A 17,248-nucleotide genomic window follows, 5' to 3' on the forward strand; every position below is an offset into this window, starting at 1 on the left:
AGTGGGCTGGTATGTTACAGAACATTTTACCGTCCTGTCATCTCTTTAAATGTTCAGTCTACAATACAAGTTACAGGGAACGAAGAATGCTATCTGCATGGGTTTGTGGATTTAACCTTTTGATTACGTCTTCAACGTAGTGAGTAAGCAGTATCTAAGCATGGCTTCTATGACCATGTAATGCTTAAGAAAATATCAAGCTACAGCTGAATCTTCTTTCACATACATTAAGAACCAATACCTTTTCTTTGCACTTTTCACAGTAGTATGCATTGCTTCCTTCCAGAACTTCTCCTCTAACAAACTGATCCAATGATATTTCCAGACTTTGACATGAAGTCACACCTAGGTTGAGAGCCATGAAGGCTTCCTCGCGTTCATACCTAAATTCAAGAAGAAAAATAGTCAGGGCATTGACAGAGTAGAACCCATCAACTTGCATTAACAAGACACATGCTTAGGAAAGAATATTGCCTTTGCCCCATACCTATCAACAGCTGTGATGCTCACAAAGGTGTATATGTCTACCTTCTTGTGCTATTTTGACCTGCATATTTTAATAGTTACGGGAACACTTAACTTGGTAACTAATGCACTAAATCAAATGTTACCTGTGAGGACAGTCCTTGCAGATCTTCTGATCAGAGAAGATTCCTTGAAAAGTATTCTTAAATATTTGGTCTCTTCCTATTTTCTGTTGGAGATGTAAAGTTAGACAACAGTTAGATATGTTGCGGAGTGAAAGACCAATAAAGCAACAGGAATTTTAAACTTCTGAATACTACGTAGATTATAAAATAAGCCGAATGGCTCTCTGCCTTCTTTTCTGAAGAACAAAGGAGAAAGACAGAAAAGGTACCAAGGATAAAAACAAGGAAAGAAATCCCCGAGGTTTTTACCTTGAGGTATTCATCCATTTGATCTATAAGACTGGTGAAGAACTCATAAGCATCCTGTTGCTCTCTAACATAAAGTTCCTTATTCCACATCTTGAAAATCTATATAAAGTATAAATATATATAAAAAGGTGGTTGTTCCATATACATATCACTAAAGAAAGTGATTTTTTTTAAGAAATCTGTTATTTTTACATATTTTGACTTTTTGAAGTAGAACTTACTTTATCTCCAGAAATTCTGCAATGAGAAGAGGCTGAATAAATGATCACTTGTTAAGTAGGAAAGCTATATATTCTAAACAAAAAGACTTAATACCTTCCAAAAGTTCTCAGGTACATAATACTGTAGCTTGCTTTCCATCAAATGACCAAAAAGAGATTGAACTTGATAGAACACATTGTCATCTGGATTGTCTGTATCATCATCAATGGAAAGCAAGGCCTGGAAGGAAACAAATAACCTCATTAAATTGGTTCTTGGCAAAATTATTACTGTAAGTTGTCATGACACATAGCACGACAACTTATAATACATATATTTATTGTGTGTATATATTTATGCACACACACATACATACACAGTTTTATTAGTTATTTATTTTTTAAACAATTCATTTACAAATGGTGCTAAGATGAACTTGCAGCTCAGGTGACAGTAATTCCAAAAAGAGGACTTTACTGGATGTTGAACCAATTACCTCTGGGAGACCAGGCTGCATATATAGCTGCTGGAAGACGGCATTCATGTAACAAGTAGCACCACCATTCTTCAGTCCCACAAATCCTGAAATGGAGCGACTATCCACTGGTGGAAGATACTAGAATGACAGACATTTTTTGACCCAGTAAGTTATAAAAAGCATGAGACTCCAACAGCATACTATAGCTTTTATAATCACCTTTATATGAGCTGTTAAGAGCAATTTAATGGAAAACCAGGAATATAAATTCTGAAAGATGGCAAGAGTGCTATATTTGGTCATTTAGATACTTAAGACTTTGCACAAAACTGTTAAAAATGGCCTAAAATGTATCTAAATAAAATTGGTGATATTTAGGAAATACTTCTTTCTTATCCAGATAATAACTGACAAAGAATCACTGGAGTATTGCTTCTGAGGAAAATCAAATGGGTCTGCATTTAGTCTTATCTGTTTTTTGTCACTTTAAATTGAAGACCATGGAAATTTCATGAATGGAGCAGTTAAGTAGATCATACACAGTACTCCAAACCACAATAATACAAATCAAAAAAGGCTTCTTGCTTACATCGAACTCCTTGGTAAGTGCAGGGTCACACTGGTGATGCATAGAAAGCAGCTCTTTTGTAATAAGCTGGAGATTGGAAGGTGAGCTGTCAGCCAGCATTACTAACACTTCATAAGCAGCTAATCGGCTATCTGCTGTACTGCACCTAAAAAGAAAACCACATTTGCAATCTATTTTGTAGATGACTTAATTATTTCTAACTCCAGAAAGCCACATTACTCAGAACAAGTGACAATTAATGTTCAAAAGGAACACTTTAAATGATAAAACTCTCCTGAGAGACCGCACGGTGCTATTTTTTTTCCTTCTTGGGGAAGGGAAATGGGGAAGAATTGAATCATAAGAGCAGCACCAGGAACACTCCTTTAAATAAGCCTCCCTTCCTGACATGGAGTCACCTGTTGTTACCTTTCAGTAGCAATGAAAAGTAGGTACCCTAAAAAGAAGACACAGAATTGGTTGTGCATCTCAGGACAGACAGATGCTCTCCATCACTGTAACACTGATGGAGACATAATAACTTATTTACAGGGAGTCAAGCTTTGAAAGAGCTAGACCAAATAACTTACTTGCTACAAGAGATGACCTTAGACCTAAGCTGCACTATACCAGTACAAAACACTTCTACTTAGCTCTTTTCAGTGGATCATCAAACATACTAGCCCTTTCTTCTAAAGGCCAAAGAAAAGGCTTTACTTAGATTAAACAAACAAAAGAGCACGCTTGAGATGAAAAGCAATGGAGCAAAGCTGGAGTAAAACACTAAAGTGTAGCAAGTCCCGTTCAGTTCAGGGGTTGCTAAATGCTCCACTAGAACCTTCTTTAGGGTTTGTGGAAAGGCAGAGTTGATGTGCCCAATCCCACTCTAACACCAATTAGTCAGCAATCCACCTGCAGCAGCACAAAACTCCACATGTGCTCATTTGCCCACCCCTTCGGTTACTGTATGGCAGTAATAGAAGGCAGGCATGACAGGAAGAGAAAGCCCTCTTTTTCCCCCATTTGATATATTCTGGGCTATTATCACCTATCTTAGGTGCAAGGAGACTTGCTCAGCATTAGCTTTTTACAAAACGTATTTGTTTTGAAAAGAAAATAGTGCAACTTTTGAGATTCTCATTTACAAGGGGCTTGGAAAGTTAAATTCCTGTTCATGCTCCAATTTAGCCAACTTCCCAGGCGATGATGAGCTACAGGAGTACTCTTTGGACTCATGAAATCAGTTGTACTTGCAGTTCATCATTGACCTAACAAATAAAGCACAGACTCTGGAAGTACAGAAAAGCAAAGATTTTGGGTCACACAAAACCTTACAAAAATGCTATCTGGACACTTATGTAGGAAATGTAGAGAACTGGAGAACTTGGTATTAAATCCTAGCATCTGTAGGCCCAGCGTGACATTTGCATTCATGAGATCTAGGACAAAACCCAACATAAACAAAAAGAAAATGAGTTTTACTTTGGATGAAAGTCTTGCTGACTGATTGCAGCACTGCCTGCTGGAGAATGGCTATTCAGAATAATCCTGGATGCTCGGAAAAGGAAATCATCCAACAATGGCTTTATCAAAGATGAACCTGTAACACAGTAATCCACATCTACTGTTAAATACTTACATCATCACTGCAAATGTCAAAAGGTGTTCCATAGCAGCAAAATTACTTGATAGCACCATATCAACAAAAAACATATCCAAATATTTTATCAAATGTCAAAGGTACAACAAAGGTACTGCCAAAATTACTTATAGCTCTGTATCACTTCTACCAATGTATTATTATGTCTTCACAGATCTTGTCTACAGATCAAGTCATCTGTTAGTGCTGTGTAGAATTCACACTAGTCAAGTCACTTTAGAGCAAAAAGGAATACTTACCAACCATTTCCTTCTCTGCCCCACATAGTGAAAGGAGAGTCTTGATGAGCCTCAAGTGTCCTGCTAACAGGATGTTATCAGCTTCACTAGTCTCACACTCAGCTGTGCGGTTGGGTTCAAAATTGTCTAGCCAGGTGATCTCATCTTCTAACATGGCAGCTGGGCTTATCTTTAGCTGTTCCATTTCTGATGCTGCAAGAGAAAAAGAAAACCCAGAAAAATTAACAGCTCTACAAACATAGAATATAAATACAAAGAATTTCAGTCTGGTAATGGTCTCGTTTCTCCCACAACGTGTACAAAGTATACCTTCCACAAAGGAACTCAAGGAATGAGCTGCCTTGCTGTTACCGAACGCCAAGAACAGTCCATGCCAGGCATTAACACAGGACAGCCAGCACACTGGCAGGTCACATCGAGTTCATGGTGTAGTAACCCCTCCGTGAAGGCAATTCTACAGAAGGAAGACATGCTTGGAAGCTGCAATCAGAATGACATGTGTGCCTGTACATACTTACATGTGAGGTCATCCAGTAACTGACATCTCAGGTCAAAATATTCTGTACACTGGGACAAAAGTCTGAAACAGGTACAAATAGAAGAAAGGTTTAATTTAAAATTTAATTTAAAATCAGAAACTTTTTTCTAAGCAGTTGCCTTTAAGGCCTGTGTGCTCTGTTCATCTAATCCAAAATAGCATAGCTATCTAGATATGCTTCCGGATGCACACGCTGCAGCTTTAAAACAAATTCCTTCCCAACGGCTACTTCTGAATGTTATGAATAACATTTAATCCTGCTTTCTTCCTTCACCTCATAATAATTTTAATTATCAGATGACAATAACACAACAACATGTTTTAACTTCTCCATTACTCCTCTATTCAGATTCCTCTAGAAATTGCTGTTTAAAGTTACTGTTAAATTCAACAACCTTTGGCCAGTCAGGGACAAGTTAACAGGACTGACACCTACAGTCTTTACAGGTGTAATGGGCAACATAAGCAACAAGAAATCAGGTGAAGTCATGGGTTCAGACACCACTGAAAAGGCTGGAGCCTTTAGGATGGGTATCTGATCTGGATCTGTGCAATACTATCACTGTCAAATAAATTCAATGTTACTGTCGCACATCCCATCGCCTCTGTCTCATGCAGGATTCCAGCCAGGTTCTGACTGCCATGACCACATCCTATAAAGAGCAGGCCTATTTAGCAATTACCACCTCCCAAATGGGAAGTCAAATAAGCTGAACTATAAGAGTTCACAGAGGAAGAGTTGTACCTTGAGAATTCAGTTTTACTTCCCTTCAATTTACATACTCCCAAAACTATGTGGGGCGTGACAGGGATGTCTACTTTTGACAGACTTGCAAAAAAATGTGATAGATTGGCTTCCTCAATAAACACACATCTGACTTACCTCTGGTTGATTCCTCTCATGATGCTGGTTGGTGACCAAAGAGGCAGCTGGGCACCAAGAACAACACTCAGGAGAAACTGGTTTGGCTTTTGAACATCTGGGTGAGCTGATGTGTCTGTCTGACTAAGGGTGTACAACTGGTCACATGCAACACGACGAATCTGAAACAGTGTCACTGTCAAACACTAGCAGTTGCTCAAAGGTTGCAAACAATACACTTCTGTTTTGTTAGAAATCTAACAGAAAAAACAGACATTGAAAAGCTTGTGTAAACCAGACTATGAGCTCTGCACCTGCCAGCCAGGGTTTCTCTATTTATAGGGATTTAGCAATCCCCTTTCATCCCTAAGCTAAAAGCTCTGATGCTTTATTAAACACAGATTATAAATTCAGATAAGGGGGAAAAGATGCAATGACTTCATGCAAAATATATGACATGCAATGAAATGAAGTAAGTGTGACTTGAAAATCCCTAGGTTTCAGAATATCCAGAATAATCTTAAATCAGAAAGAATGAATTTTAGGAGGGTTCTGACAGTTGGAAGAATTTTTCAAAAGTTCAGAAGAGTCCATTAAATCTTACCCAAATCTTTTGAGATGAAAGGTACTTAGAACTTTCCCTAAAGTACTAGTTTTACAGAATTTGTCTCACCAAAATGAGAGTATTTTCTTTAGACTAGCCACAGCACAGTCCTGTGCGCCTCATGGATTAAACAAGCCTAAAGAATGTAGTACTTCAGCATTTTCTATCAACACATCACTAGATACTGGAATTACTAACAATTATACAAAGATTATTCATCCGAATACAAAAAACTGTGGGAATATTTGTAATGAACAATTTTATCTTCAGACCCTATTAAATGATCAAAGTGTACCCATTTCAGAAATATAATATTTAACAAGTTTTCAGAGAAAGACTCTCACCTCAGCACTTGGTGATCCAAGCAGTATGTCAATGATGAAATCAGCAACACAAGGCAAATTGTAAAAAGATCCTAGAACAGAAGAGTACCCGGCTATCTTTTTTAAAATAATAATTTAAAATCAGTTACAGTCTTGCATTAAAATACCACAGGACCTAGAGGACATCCCTCTGACAACACTGAAAAGCAGTAATGGCTATTTGCATATTTCCCCATCTCCTTCCCTCACCAGAGACTGGCAACACAATATAACAGTGTTTTCCTTCGCCTTCCACCACCACGAATGTTTACATTTCCTGTACACAAAGGTTCAAGTAGTAAACACTAGCTATGCAAACAGCAGCACTTACAAAATTACACACTTCAAAGCCAGTGCAAATATTTATATACTGGCAGTAAGTCAGCTTTCCCAAAACATTTCACTAAGGCATAGCACTACATGCCTTGTTTCATGCCACCTGTTCTTCAGTCCTGGAAAAAAAACCCCTGTATTTTTTAATGAAATTTTGTGTTTTTAACTTGAGCTGTTTCAGCTTAGAAAGCTAGAAGTTTCTCATGATTTTTTTTTTGTACTCTGTCTCCAGAAGCCTTCCCCCACCTTACTTATATTCCAAATAGCGAGTAATCCAATTCTATTTCATACCTAGCTGCTGACTGCGTAGCTGAAGGCAGGTTACTAGAAGAGACAAGGCTTCTCCAGCGATCAGAGCATCTTTGGTGGATACAGACTGCTGTCTCACACATATACCAGCATGCAGTGCAGTTGGCTCTCCTTCGCTTCCTGAACTGCAATTACTTCCTGCATTAAGAAATGAAAAAGTGCTGTAATCCATTACATTTTTTGAGATGTTTTCAGCTTCTGGTCAGTTCTCTGCAATTTAAAAAACTTCTCCAAATGCCACGTCTCCAAAGGTGGAGCATTTCGCTCAGATTTGTGTAATTCAATCACATAATATCCTGAGTTGGAAGGGACCCAAGAGAATCATCAAGTCAAACTCCAGTGAATTCAGCTTCAAGCTTCAGAAGTGTTCAATTAAGAATAAACCAAATCCTTTCTTTAGACTGGTTTTGAGGCACAGTTAACCTACCTGAGCTGCTAAGTCTGTTTCGAATCCCAGCAGGAAATAAAGTGTTGCTCTCTTTTATTGGCTGACTACTTCCCACGAGGTCCAGTCGTCCTGCAGCAGCAGCCCAAGAGAGTCGCATGAAGCAAGCCACTGTGGAAGTGAAGTCATTCACCTCCATAGTCTGAAGGAACAAGAAACAGCAGTTACTTCTGTGATATTCAATGGCCTTTGTTAATCACAGGGATAAGAGGAATGTATTTTCTGGATCATATTAAATTGACATTTGGATTTGTTTTCCTCTGTCTTCTCTAAGCAGGCTCAAGGACACAAGAGTCTTTTTGTTCCCAAGGAGAGATTAGTATCACTCCTTTTATAGGAAGTAGTTACTTTTTAAATTCTCCACTAGGGTAGATACCCTTTTCACCTATCTGGAGTTAGGCATACTGATTTCAATCATATCGATCCATTTGGGAAGCACTGCACAAGAACCTAACATAGCATACTCGTTACATTAACTATGAAGTTTCTTTCAACTGGACTCAACTTTCAAATGGGCTGAGTTCTTGTCCAATTAGATTGTTTTTGTGAATAGCCAGTCTCAGATTAATTACACTGACGTGCCTATAAAGGAGAAAATAGCATTTTCTTAAAGTATTGAAAATAAAACTTTCCTTTTTCCCCAGGGTACCATCACGCAAATTTAATTTTTAATGAGGTATTTGAAACAAAAAACTTGCCCAAAATTTGTAATTCAGAGAAACATGGACTATAAGCCACAAGTTCAAGCAGGAACCTTCTCCTTTCTACTCACAGAAAATTAACTCTAAGATCTTATTCTTGTTAAGTGACTGAAAATAAGTCACAAGTAAGATTTCTGTGTAGATCTATTTCTGGTAAGCACTTTTGGGGTACTGCTTCCCTTTGTACTGCAAAAATAATTTCTGACACTATGTTAAAATTCAGTTCAGTATTGGGAAGACGGGCTGATGGTCAGGATTTTCAGATGCTTTTAAATGGAGCCTGGGCAAGAACCTGTATAAAAGGTAGACTTTTGATTAAAAATCCAGGAGTTATACAGCTGTCGCTGGAGACGACACTGCTACATCACCATAAATCATCAAACACTTCCTTACTTGTATGGCAACTCTTGCTGCTGGTATGATTTCTTCTACCCTAATGGAGGATCTATCAGACACAGAGAGCTGTCGGTAGGATGACTTCTCAGGTGTTCCACAAATGGACATCTGCCTACTTGCTTGTCGGCTGACATTACGGAAGGGGCGTGAGGACAATGCTTCTACCCCATCTTTAATGAAATCCTCATCCAGTAAGGTAGGCATTGTCTGGCCAACAAGCAAGAACCTACATTCACAGAGCAAAAACGTCAGGCTTATTTTTGAATGTTCACCGCAAATGAATAAAACAGAACTCAAAGTACCAATTAGTCTTAAATATTACAAGCCATACTCTAAAAGCCAAGAAAGCAGCACTTTCTCTAATGAAAGGCAATTACATACCTTGCAAGTTGCAGGCAGATGGAATAGACTCCCTGTCTTGTTTCATAGTCTACTTCTGATGGGATAGAATCTCTCTGCATCACATTCACCACCAAACTTAAAAACAAATCAGTAAGACAGACTCCGTTTGAAAGTATTTTACATTAGGAGAGCACTGCAACTAATTTATCCCTCCCTCCTCCTGTTCAGTCAGCTGAATGCCAGCTAAAACTGCCAAACTGGCATCTTTGGAGACTAACATCCCCATTTTCCCCTCCTACACCTACCAACGGAAGTTTTCTGTTCCTGCTGGAAAATGCTTCAGGATCTATGGGGTGGGGGTGAGGTGGATAGAATTAACTAAGAGCAATATATACTTCATAAATCTGACACATGCACAAGCAGTATTGCCAGGTCTTCCAAACCACTCACACTGTGCCTCAACTCTTATCTGAAGCGTCTGAATTTTGGAGACTGTAAAATTTAGTTTGGTTCCCACTGCATCATCTATGCTTTGACTGCTTAAAATGTCCACTGGTATCTATGCAGGACATACTGTAATGTACATACTTGCAAATCTGAACTGAAACACTTAAATGCTAACTATCCAAATATCCACTGCCTTAGTAAAAGTTACACTTCGCAAGCTTATCTGTGTCTAACTTTATTTTGGGGTTTAACAGCAGGTACTCTGTTACATTACTATGGTAGCTACAGTAGCTTTTCAGACATTGGATAACGAAAAACCAGCTTTGGGTGGATTTTTTTTCTCTGAAAAAGAAGCTGACAGGTTTACTAGTGTGCTACAGTGTAGAAATCAGAAACCATGCAGAACTGCTAACTAAATGAAGTGTTATAAATTGAGTCAAGATTTTGAAATCTAACCTCAAACCTCCTGCTCTGAGGAAGTTTTCACAGAAAGATTTGGCACAATTTCTTGCCATTTCATCATCTGCAGTTGGCATCAGCTTGGAGCTCAGTACCTAAAATAAATGAATAAACAAACATGCATACACTGCCCCTGCCCCTTAGTATTCTTTATCTGCTGAAGGTTAAAAGTATAACAGAAAAAAACCCCACTAAAAATGAAGCAATTAACACCACACTTATGTGAAGCTGTAGCCAGTAAAGAGAAATCACATTAACAACTATGACTATTACAGGTATTTATTCTGTATCAAAGGGTGGTTTTTTTCTCATTGCAGTTTACTTGTTAAGGGAAAGGATAAAGTACATACTCTAGCACATGAAATGTTGTCTTCAGGCTCAGCTGGTGCTCCTTGAGAGCCCAAATCCTCCTTCTTTCTAGATTTTCAGTTGAGAGTATTCCATAAAACACCCCTCAGATGGCTTACTTATTGATTCATGCCTTCTGAAACATAACCTTATTGCTTTTTTTTTTTTTTTTTTTAATAAGATGGTCCAGGTAATTCTATGGGCCTTATGAACATCACCACTGTATCATCCCTCCTGTTTTAAGTCAGCACTAAACTTCACAGAATGCAATTACGCTCAGAAACATGGCGATAAGGAAGTCTGTGGTCTCTGTGGGTCAGATCTCATATACATTTATAATCAATTTCACTTCATTTTACATAAAGAAAAAACAAACCAACCCCCCCCCCCCCAAAAAAACCAAACCCAAAACCCAGCCCCTCCCAAAACCCCAGAAAACCCCCAGAAGTTATTTACTTTCTTGAAAAGTCTTTGGCATGTACAGCCAACAATGCTGGATGTGGGAAACAAAATGCATCTTTTCCAGGTTCACAGGTCAGAAGAATGGTTTACAGAGTTCCAGGCATGAAATCTTATCACAACACTGCATGATATAACCCTGAACATCTGCAACATTTAATTTTCATCTCTTTCATAAGCTCTGCAAATTTTCTGTGCACATTTTTTCAGAAAGCAGTTCAGACTGGTTCCTATATTTTCAACAGATCACCAGTTGAGGGGATACAAAAGCATATAATTCTTTTCCTGACAGAGATCCTCTTCCAGTTGGCTTGACTGGACTTGAGGAACAAGTCCACTCATATAATCTACACATCTAATTCAATTTACTACTTCTCATCCCTTGCCAGAAAAGCACACAATTTATTACTTGCTTTTATCATTTTCTCTGGCATGGAAGCAGCAGATAACTGTATCGTTCTACTGTAACCTGCCAATTAAACAAGATACCTTTACTGTGATATGCTAAACCATTTTCTTTCAGTTGCAGAACTTGTCAACATATTTCAAAGGTATCATCAAATACCTTTCATTCCAGCTGTACAGAAAAGGGGGGAATCCTAACACTGCAGTGCGATGACAATGTAGGAAGACGAAGAGCTAACATTAGACTGCAGAAACCCAGAGGAAAGCAAGTACAAGAAAATTCCTACGGTAATCTTGGCACACACCAGGAATGAAAGAGAATAACTTTGTCCACTGTTTTCAAAGCTGCTGGCAACCGCTCCTCCAACTTCAAGTTGTTCAAACCGTATTTCTAATGGCTCCTTATAAACAGTGGGACCTGCGAGTAGAACTAGAAACTGCCCAGCTTCCTAGAGTGTGCAGATTTCAGTGTCCTAACAACGACACCAGCTGCACTCTCCTATACTCTTTAAAATCCATGCACTGAGCAGTTGGAAAGAACCTTTTTACAGGGTCCAATCCAGTGTTTTGGCTAAAGAACTTACTCAGGAGAATACTTAGGGGTAAAAAAATTCTATGTATTCCACTCACTTTACATCCACAGCTAAAACAGGCCAGAAGCTTCTGGGTAAAAGCCCTGCACATTTGGATAGTGAAAATTCTTCACAGCTGAACGCTTCTCAAAAATATTCCTCCTTAGCCTCGACAGAATATGGTAGACTTATATAGAAGGGAAGTTAGCATTCTTTTTCTTTCAAATTGAATCGAGCAAAACCAAACTAAACAACAGCTCCCATTAATTTTTTTAAAGAGCCAAATTTTTTTATATATATACTAAAAATCCCATATTCGGAGTTTCTGGAGATTCAAGCAGGAATTTTACCTAAACAGTAAGGACTTTGATGTTTCTTTGCTCTTCTCCACTTCAGAATACTCCTTCCACCTTGCAAATCACAAAAAGAGGGGCCTGGCTTCACAGTGAAGTCTCTAAAGGGGAACTACTTACCCCTTTTGTTCTGTGTAGAATTTATCACATACATAAAAGCAGACTATCACATGACAATTACATTTTGAAAAGTGACCCTATCATGGTGGACTCCTGCCCAAGAAACTTAGAACTACTTAAACCTTAGTGCTCAGAAACACAAGTTGAAAGAAGTACATTTGTTTTCTTACCTCTAAATTGTAGAGCACTCTGAAGGTGGACATGCCTGGAGCAAAAGATCTGAAAAGACTTTCTAGTATTGAACTAGCACTGGGCTGATGTTGGTGTTTTGAAGATAAGGATGGTGATTTCGAAGACTGAGAACTTGATTCTGATAGCAGTGTTTTCTAGCAGGAAAAAGCCACAAAAGCAGTATTTTGAGGCTACTGCATTTTGTTGTAATTGGCAATACATTTCCTATAATCCCTGTAATGACCCTCCCGCCTCCAGCTGCTTGGAAATAAGTCAATAATCCTTAACATGAGCATTATTTTGCAGTAGAGTTTCAAACCCTTCACAGATTATAATCTGACAGGGAATTTAAGAAACCCGGTAGTAAAATCCTTTTCGTTAAGCTCACCAAGATTAGTTATTGTTTATTCCATACCTTCCTTCCCAGGGAATCAAGCTGATCAAGAGCCTCCTGAATAGCTGGGTCAGTGGGAATCAAGAGCAGGAGTTTCCTCACTCGCAGTGTTATCCTGAAAAGTTATCAGAAGTTACTTGCGCAAAATAGGGCTCAGCCACACTGTGGCCTGGTGGATGCCTACGCGCTGCAAAATAAGTAGCTATTCAAACTTTGCAGTGTGAGCATTTCTTCAATATTTAATAACCATTTAGTTTGCTTACCTTGGCTCCTCTAGATTTGCAAGCTGGTAAAGCATATCAAACACATTACACACGAGAGCCATGACTACTCCAGGGAGGGATTTCTCCTGAGAATTAAGCAGAAATACAAAGGTCTTTTTCTCCTCTCTCTGTTGCAAGTAATTTAAGAGAGCTCTTCACTGAAGCAACTGACCCAGATGCCAACCCGGCACGCAGAAATCTCTAGACCGAGACAACACTTGAATTTTCACATTACCCCATCTCCCTTTTAACAATCAATTTTTGAAGTCAACTGTTAGTTAGGGATGGCATACAAAGCAGACCAGGAGTCATCTGAACATGCTAGTTGATGCTTCTTAGTTTATTTTCATATTGCAGCTTTATTAATAGTGGAAATCTGGAAATCTCAAAACGAAATCATATGGGTGTTGTTTGTTTAAAAGACCATGTAGAGATTAGTAAACACCAAGCAGGCTACAAAAGGTGACATAATACAGATTATAAAGTCTAATCTGCATGCATAAGGCAATCATGTATTTAAATGGTTTGATTCAATTGCAGCTTGAAAGCAAAACCAGACCACTAAAGACAGGATACTCAAGCTGATGTGAACAGCTTCTGTCTCATCTTACTGTACCTCTTCCACCCCAGCTGGGTCTCCCCCAACTATCCCCCCATGCAGGAAAAATCTGAGGGAAGGTTTCAGGCTATTACACTGTACCTGTTCCATTGCATAGGATGAACTAAATACACTGCTGCTGTTGGTGGAACTGGTTGAGGAATCTGCAGAGCTCCCTGATGGAGTCCCGCTTCCTGATGTTTTTACTGTAAGGACTTGTTCATCAGAGAAGCCCAGTTGGTGGAGTAGTTTCTGATCTTTGTTTACGGTTAGCTGCAAGAAAATATTTATCATTTAGTTCTGGAAAAGAGACTTAATTTCAGAAAGAATAAGAATTCTTTGTAGTTAACATACCAGGCTGTCATTGGCAAATATCTGTATATTATCCACAGGCGAATTCAACATCTTTGCTATCTTCCACCTGACGCTCCCTACAGTTTCATTGCTATGAGCCTGTAAAATTAAACGACAATGGTTCAGTAAGTCTGCTCAAGCAGTAAATTCCAAGAGAAAAAAAGAAAATCTTCCATTAAGATCTTCCTGCTCCCCTGCATAGGGTGGTAAAGCTATTGTTCACAAGAGACTGACAGGGTAGGACAGCAGTAGAAACGCTCCATCACTGACAGTAAGCAAACAACAACTTCTTCCCACCCCAGAATGATGATCAAAATACATTTCGTCTACAGGTACGTCCATTACAGTAGCCTTAGACACACTTTTAACATTTTCAAACAGAGTTTTCAAGTTGACCGGAGTCCTTAAAACCAGCTTACTCTGTTCAGTCCAGGCGTCAAAAAACCCAAGAGTAGCTACGTGATCAACACTGCATGACACACATAACCTATGCACACATACCTCTATGGTGAAGGTATCTTTGGTAGACTCGTATGTAACATTAAGCGTTAAAAGATGTCCGTGGAAAGAGGCACCATGAGGTAGAATAGTTCTGGGAACGGAGTAAAGGTCCTACAGGAAGGGAAGGATGACAGTAAATACCACCTTTGAAAACAAAGACATCTCTATGATGGTATGTAACAAAGTTACTAGTGTTACATAGGTTTAAATAACTTTTACTAATTTTAATAATATTGGAAGTTGTGTTCTTAGCCTTGCTTACTAAGAAATTACATATCTTACCTCTATTGTTATCACATAACGCTCTGCCAACAGCAGCAGTCTCTCAATTATTACAAGTTTAGTTGACCTAGAGATAAACGTTGAAAACAAGAGTAACTTGTCTCAGAGATTAATTTTCAATGCCAATGGGTAACCACCACAAATTAGATGTTTTTAAATATAACTCCTTAGAGTTAATTCAGTTGAAATTAACTAGGAAAACAGGCCAAGAAGCCTGCATTATACTGCTTGAGATGTAGCCAGCTTCAGAAGAAGCTTCATGTTTCTAAAGGTACACCCCGCGCTCATATTTAAGCTGCACACATTTAGGTATGTGTAAGTTAAGCTAGAGGATGAAAACCCATCCTTTTCTCTCCCAATTAAAAAAAAAAACCCCAAACGCAAACCAAACCCCACTGCCCCAGAAATATTACATGACTAACAGGCTGGTAATAGTTTGTGGATTTTTCTGTGGCTTTTTGTGTTTCTCTCTTTTTTTTTTTTTTTTGTTTTGTTTGGTTTGGTTTTGGTTTTGGTGGTTTGGAGTGGGGGGTGTTGGGTTTCTCTGTTTGGTTGTTGTTGGGGTTTTTTGTTTGTTTATAACACAGGTTTTTCAAAGTCTCTTTGGAACTCAAATTGCATTGTAATTGGTATATTCAACTGAGAAACCACCAGAATATACAACTACCAATACTGAGAATTTTAATTAGCACTCAAAATCATGTGGAAAGCAGCTGGGAACAAACGTCTACTGTCATATTTATTCTTTTAAAGGCAGGCCTACCTGTAAGGAGACTGAACTGATGTTGCTACCGTAGGCATAGCAGTTGCTGTAAGCATTTTTGTAGCTCTTGTAACAGCATGTGTTAATGTTGGACCACCAAGTGCAGAGCTGGCTGCCTAGAATACAAAGCAGAGCATAAGTGCTAGTTTACAAGGACAATTAGTACGTCCTGGAGAGCTAAGAGGACAAGAAATATTTGTGGAAAGAGATTTTTTCTTTAAATAGAATTATCGTAACCGATTATTCTAATTCTAGGATACAAAATTGAAAAGGATGTAGGTACAGGAACAATTAAATTTGCCCTTTACCTCTAATCGCGTGTAGCAATCAGCAATGAATTTCTTGTGCAGTGATACTGAATCCTAAAGATAAAATACACAAATTAATTAGAACTTAAACCAAAATCATGGGAATCACTCAAACTGACAGAACACAACAAATTACACATTTTAACATGCAGAGCATCAAGGCTCTATGAATGTCAAAGCATTTTCATGTACAAATATATGCCTACCTTTTTCAATCTAGGAGTTAGATTAATATAGCTGTAATTTATTATCAACTGGATAGCTTCATTGGCAATTTCTTCATCAGGTGACTCCATTGCAATCTTCCAAATGAAATCCATTCCTATTAATTCCAGTTTTTCTACACTCTACACAAGAGAGAACAATAAAACATGACTGGACTTCTTACACAATAGTGAGTGGAACCACAGGAACAAAACAGTTTTGCATCTGCTGGAAAAGCATATTTTGACTGAACCTTAAAAATTTTCTTTTCCAATACACTGCCAAGCTTTGGCACAGTGCAAAGTGAAATCAATAGCTGCAGATTTGTATAGTTATGCTAGAAAAAAAAAAAAATTTGTTTACAGGTGGATAAACAAGTTCCAAAGAACACTCTCAGTCAAGCCAACCGAGAAATTAAAAACTTCAAAAGCACAGAGAAATTTAATCGGGAATGGAATTTGTTTCACAAAGGTCAACATGGTAACTAACCACATAATAAACCATCACAAAACCTACTATGATACTTGGCAAAAAATTATGCATTTGAAGTTAACTCTCTGTGATAAAGATCTAAAATGCCTATGGAAAACTACTTAACATATAACCATTACTTTAACAAAAACACTGAAGGATCATAGAATTAAAAGTTATTGTAGGTTAGAATTTTAATATTATAAGCCTAAATGTCTTGTAAAGAAGAAGAAAAAAAAAAAAAGGAATATTTCCCTGCTAGGGAGAATCAAAAAATGTACACTAGAATTCATGGTTATTAATAAAGAAGTAGCCCACTCACTCCTCCTGCAAAGCTTTAGAAGCTACATACCAGCTTCCAGCTACCGATTGCTGAATTTTAACTGTCATAATTCTGGACTTTTAGCTTCAGAATTTAACAATGTTAAAGCTAGAAGGATGATCTGCATATTAAATACAAACAGGACCATGTCAAACAGCCACTAAAGAATCCTTGCCTTGTCTCATCTCCCATCCCCAAGATGCCACAGGTAGTATATAAGAATGTACTTGCCAGAACACTCACCAATTGAGTTCCTTGCCTCTTTAGTCGATGGTCACACAGGTTCACATTTTCAAAGAAAGTCTTAAATAAACTAAAACCTGAAAGTGAAAAAAAGGTGCAAGCTTTTTATTCAGGTCAGGCTAAGTTTCTATGCTTTTTTTAAAAAATGAAGATATCAAATACAGGAGACGACCTTTTCCCTCTACAACTATTAAAACTCAAAATGATAGGAAAAGACCACTTTATTATATTGATTTACGGAACTGTTTGGATATTTATTCTGAAGGCTTAGGAA

General features: G+C 38.1%; 1 protein-coding gene across 7 annotated transcripts in view; it reads right to left on the reverse strand.

Moving 5' to 3' along the window:
* The window catches only part of USP24 (ubiquitin specific peptidase 24), a 66,907-nt gene that overhangs the window by 19,180 nt on the left and 30,479 nt on the right, over positions 1-17,248 (reverse strand). For all 7 annotated transcript variants that reach the window (XM_052800438.1, XM_052800439.1, XM_052800435.1 and 4 more), the window contains 27 exons: positions 16,975-17,051; positions 15,941-16,081; positions 15,735-15,788; positions 15,427-15,542; positions 14,664-14,730; positions 14,382-14,492; positions 13,881-13,979; positions 13,629-13,799; positions 12,929-13,014; positions 12,687-12,780; positions 12,271-12,426; positions 9,841-9,938; positions 8,977-9,072; positions 8,593-8,821; positions 7,481-7,640; positions 7,036-7,191; positions 6,394-6,464; positions 5,467-5,627; positions 4,564-4,625; positions 4,046-4,237; positions 3,629-3,746; positions 2,168-2,312; positions 1,597-1,716; positions 1,215-1,340; positions 900-998; positions 612-694; positions 242-383 (listed from right to left, as the gene is read on the reverse strand). In XM_052800438.1, coding sequence (XP_052656398.1) covers positions 242-383; positions 612-694; positions 900-998; positions 1,215-1,340; positions 1,597-1,716; positions 2,168-2,312; positions 3,629-3,746; positions 4,046-4,237; positions 4,564-4,625; positions 5,467-5,627; positions 6,394-6,464; positions 7,036-7,191; positions 7,481-7,640; positions 8,593-8,821; positions 8,977-9,072; positions 9,841-9,938; positions 12,271-12,426; positions 12,687-12,780; positions 12,929-13,014; positions 13,629-13,799; positions 13,881-13,979; positions 14,382-14,492; positions 14,664-14,730; positions 15,427-15,542; positions 15,735-15,788; positions 15,941-16,081; positions 16,975-17,051 — 3,230 coding nt within the window. The remainder of the gene's footprint in view (positions 1-241; positions 384-611; positions 695-899; positions 999-1,214; positions 1,341-1,596; positions 1,717-2,167; positions 2,313-3,628; positions 3,747-4,045; positions 4,238-4,563; positions 4,626-5,466; positions 5,628-6,393; positions 6,465-7,035; positions 7,192-7,480; positions 7,641-8,592; positions 8,822-8,976; positions 9,073-9,840; positions 9,939-12,270; positions 12,427-12,686; positions 12,781-12,928; positions 13,015-13,628; positions 13,800-13,880; positions 13,980-14,381; positions 14,493-14,663; positions 14,731-15,426; positions 15,543-15,734; positions 15,789-15,940; positions 16,082-16,974; positions 17,052-17,248) is intronic.

Source organism: Harpia harpyja, chromosome 11 (assembly GCF_026419915.1).
Source record: "Harpia harpyja isolate bHarHar1 chromosome 11, bHarHar1 primary haplotype, whole genome shotgun sequence".
NCBI classification, from domain to species: Eukaryota; Metazoa; Chordata; class Aves; order Accipitriformes; family Accipitridae; genus Harpia; species Harpia harpyja.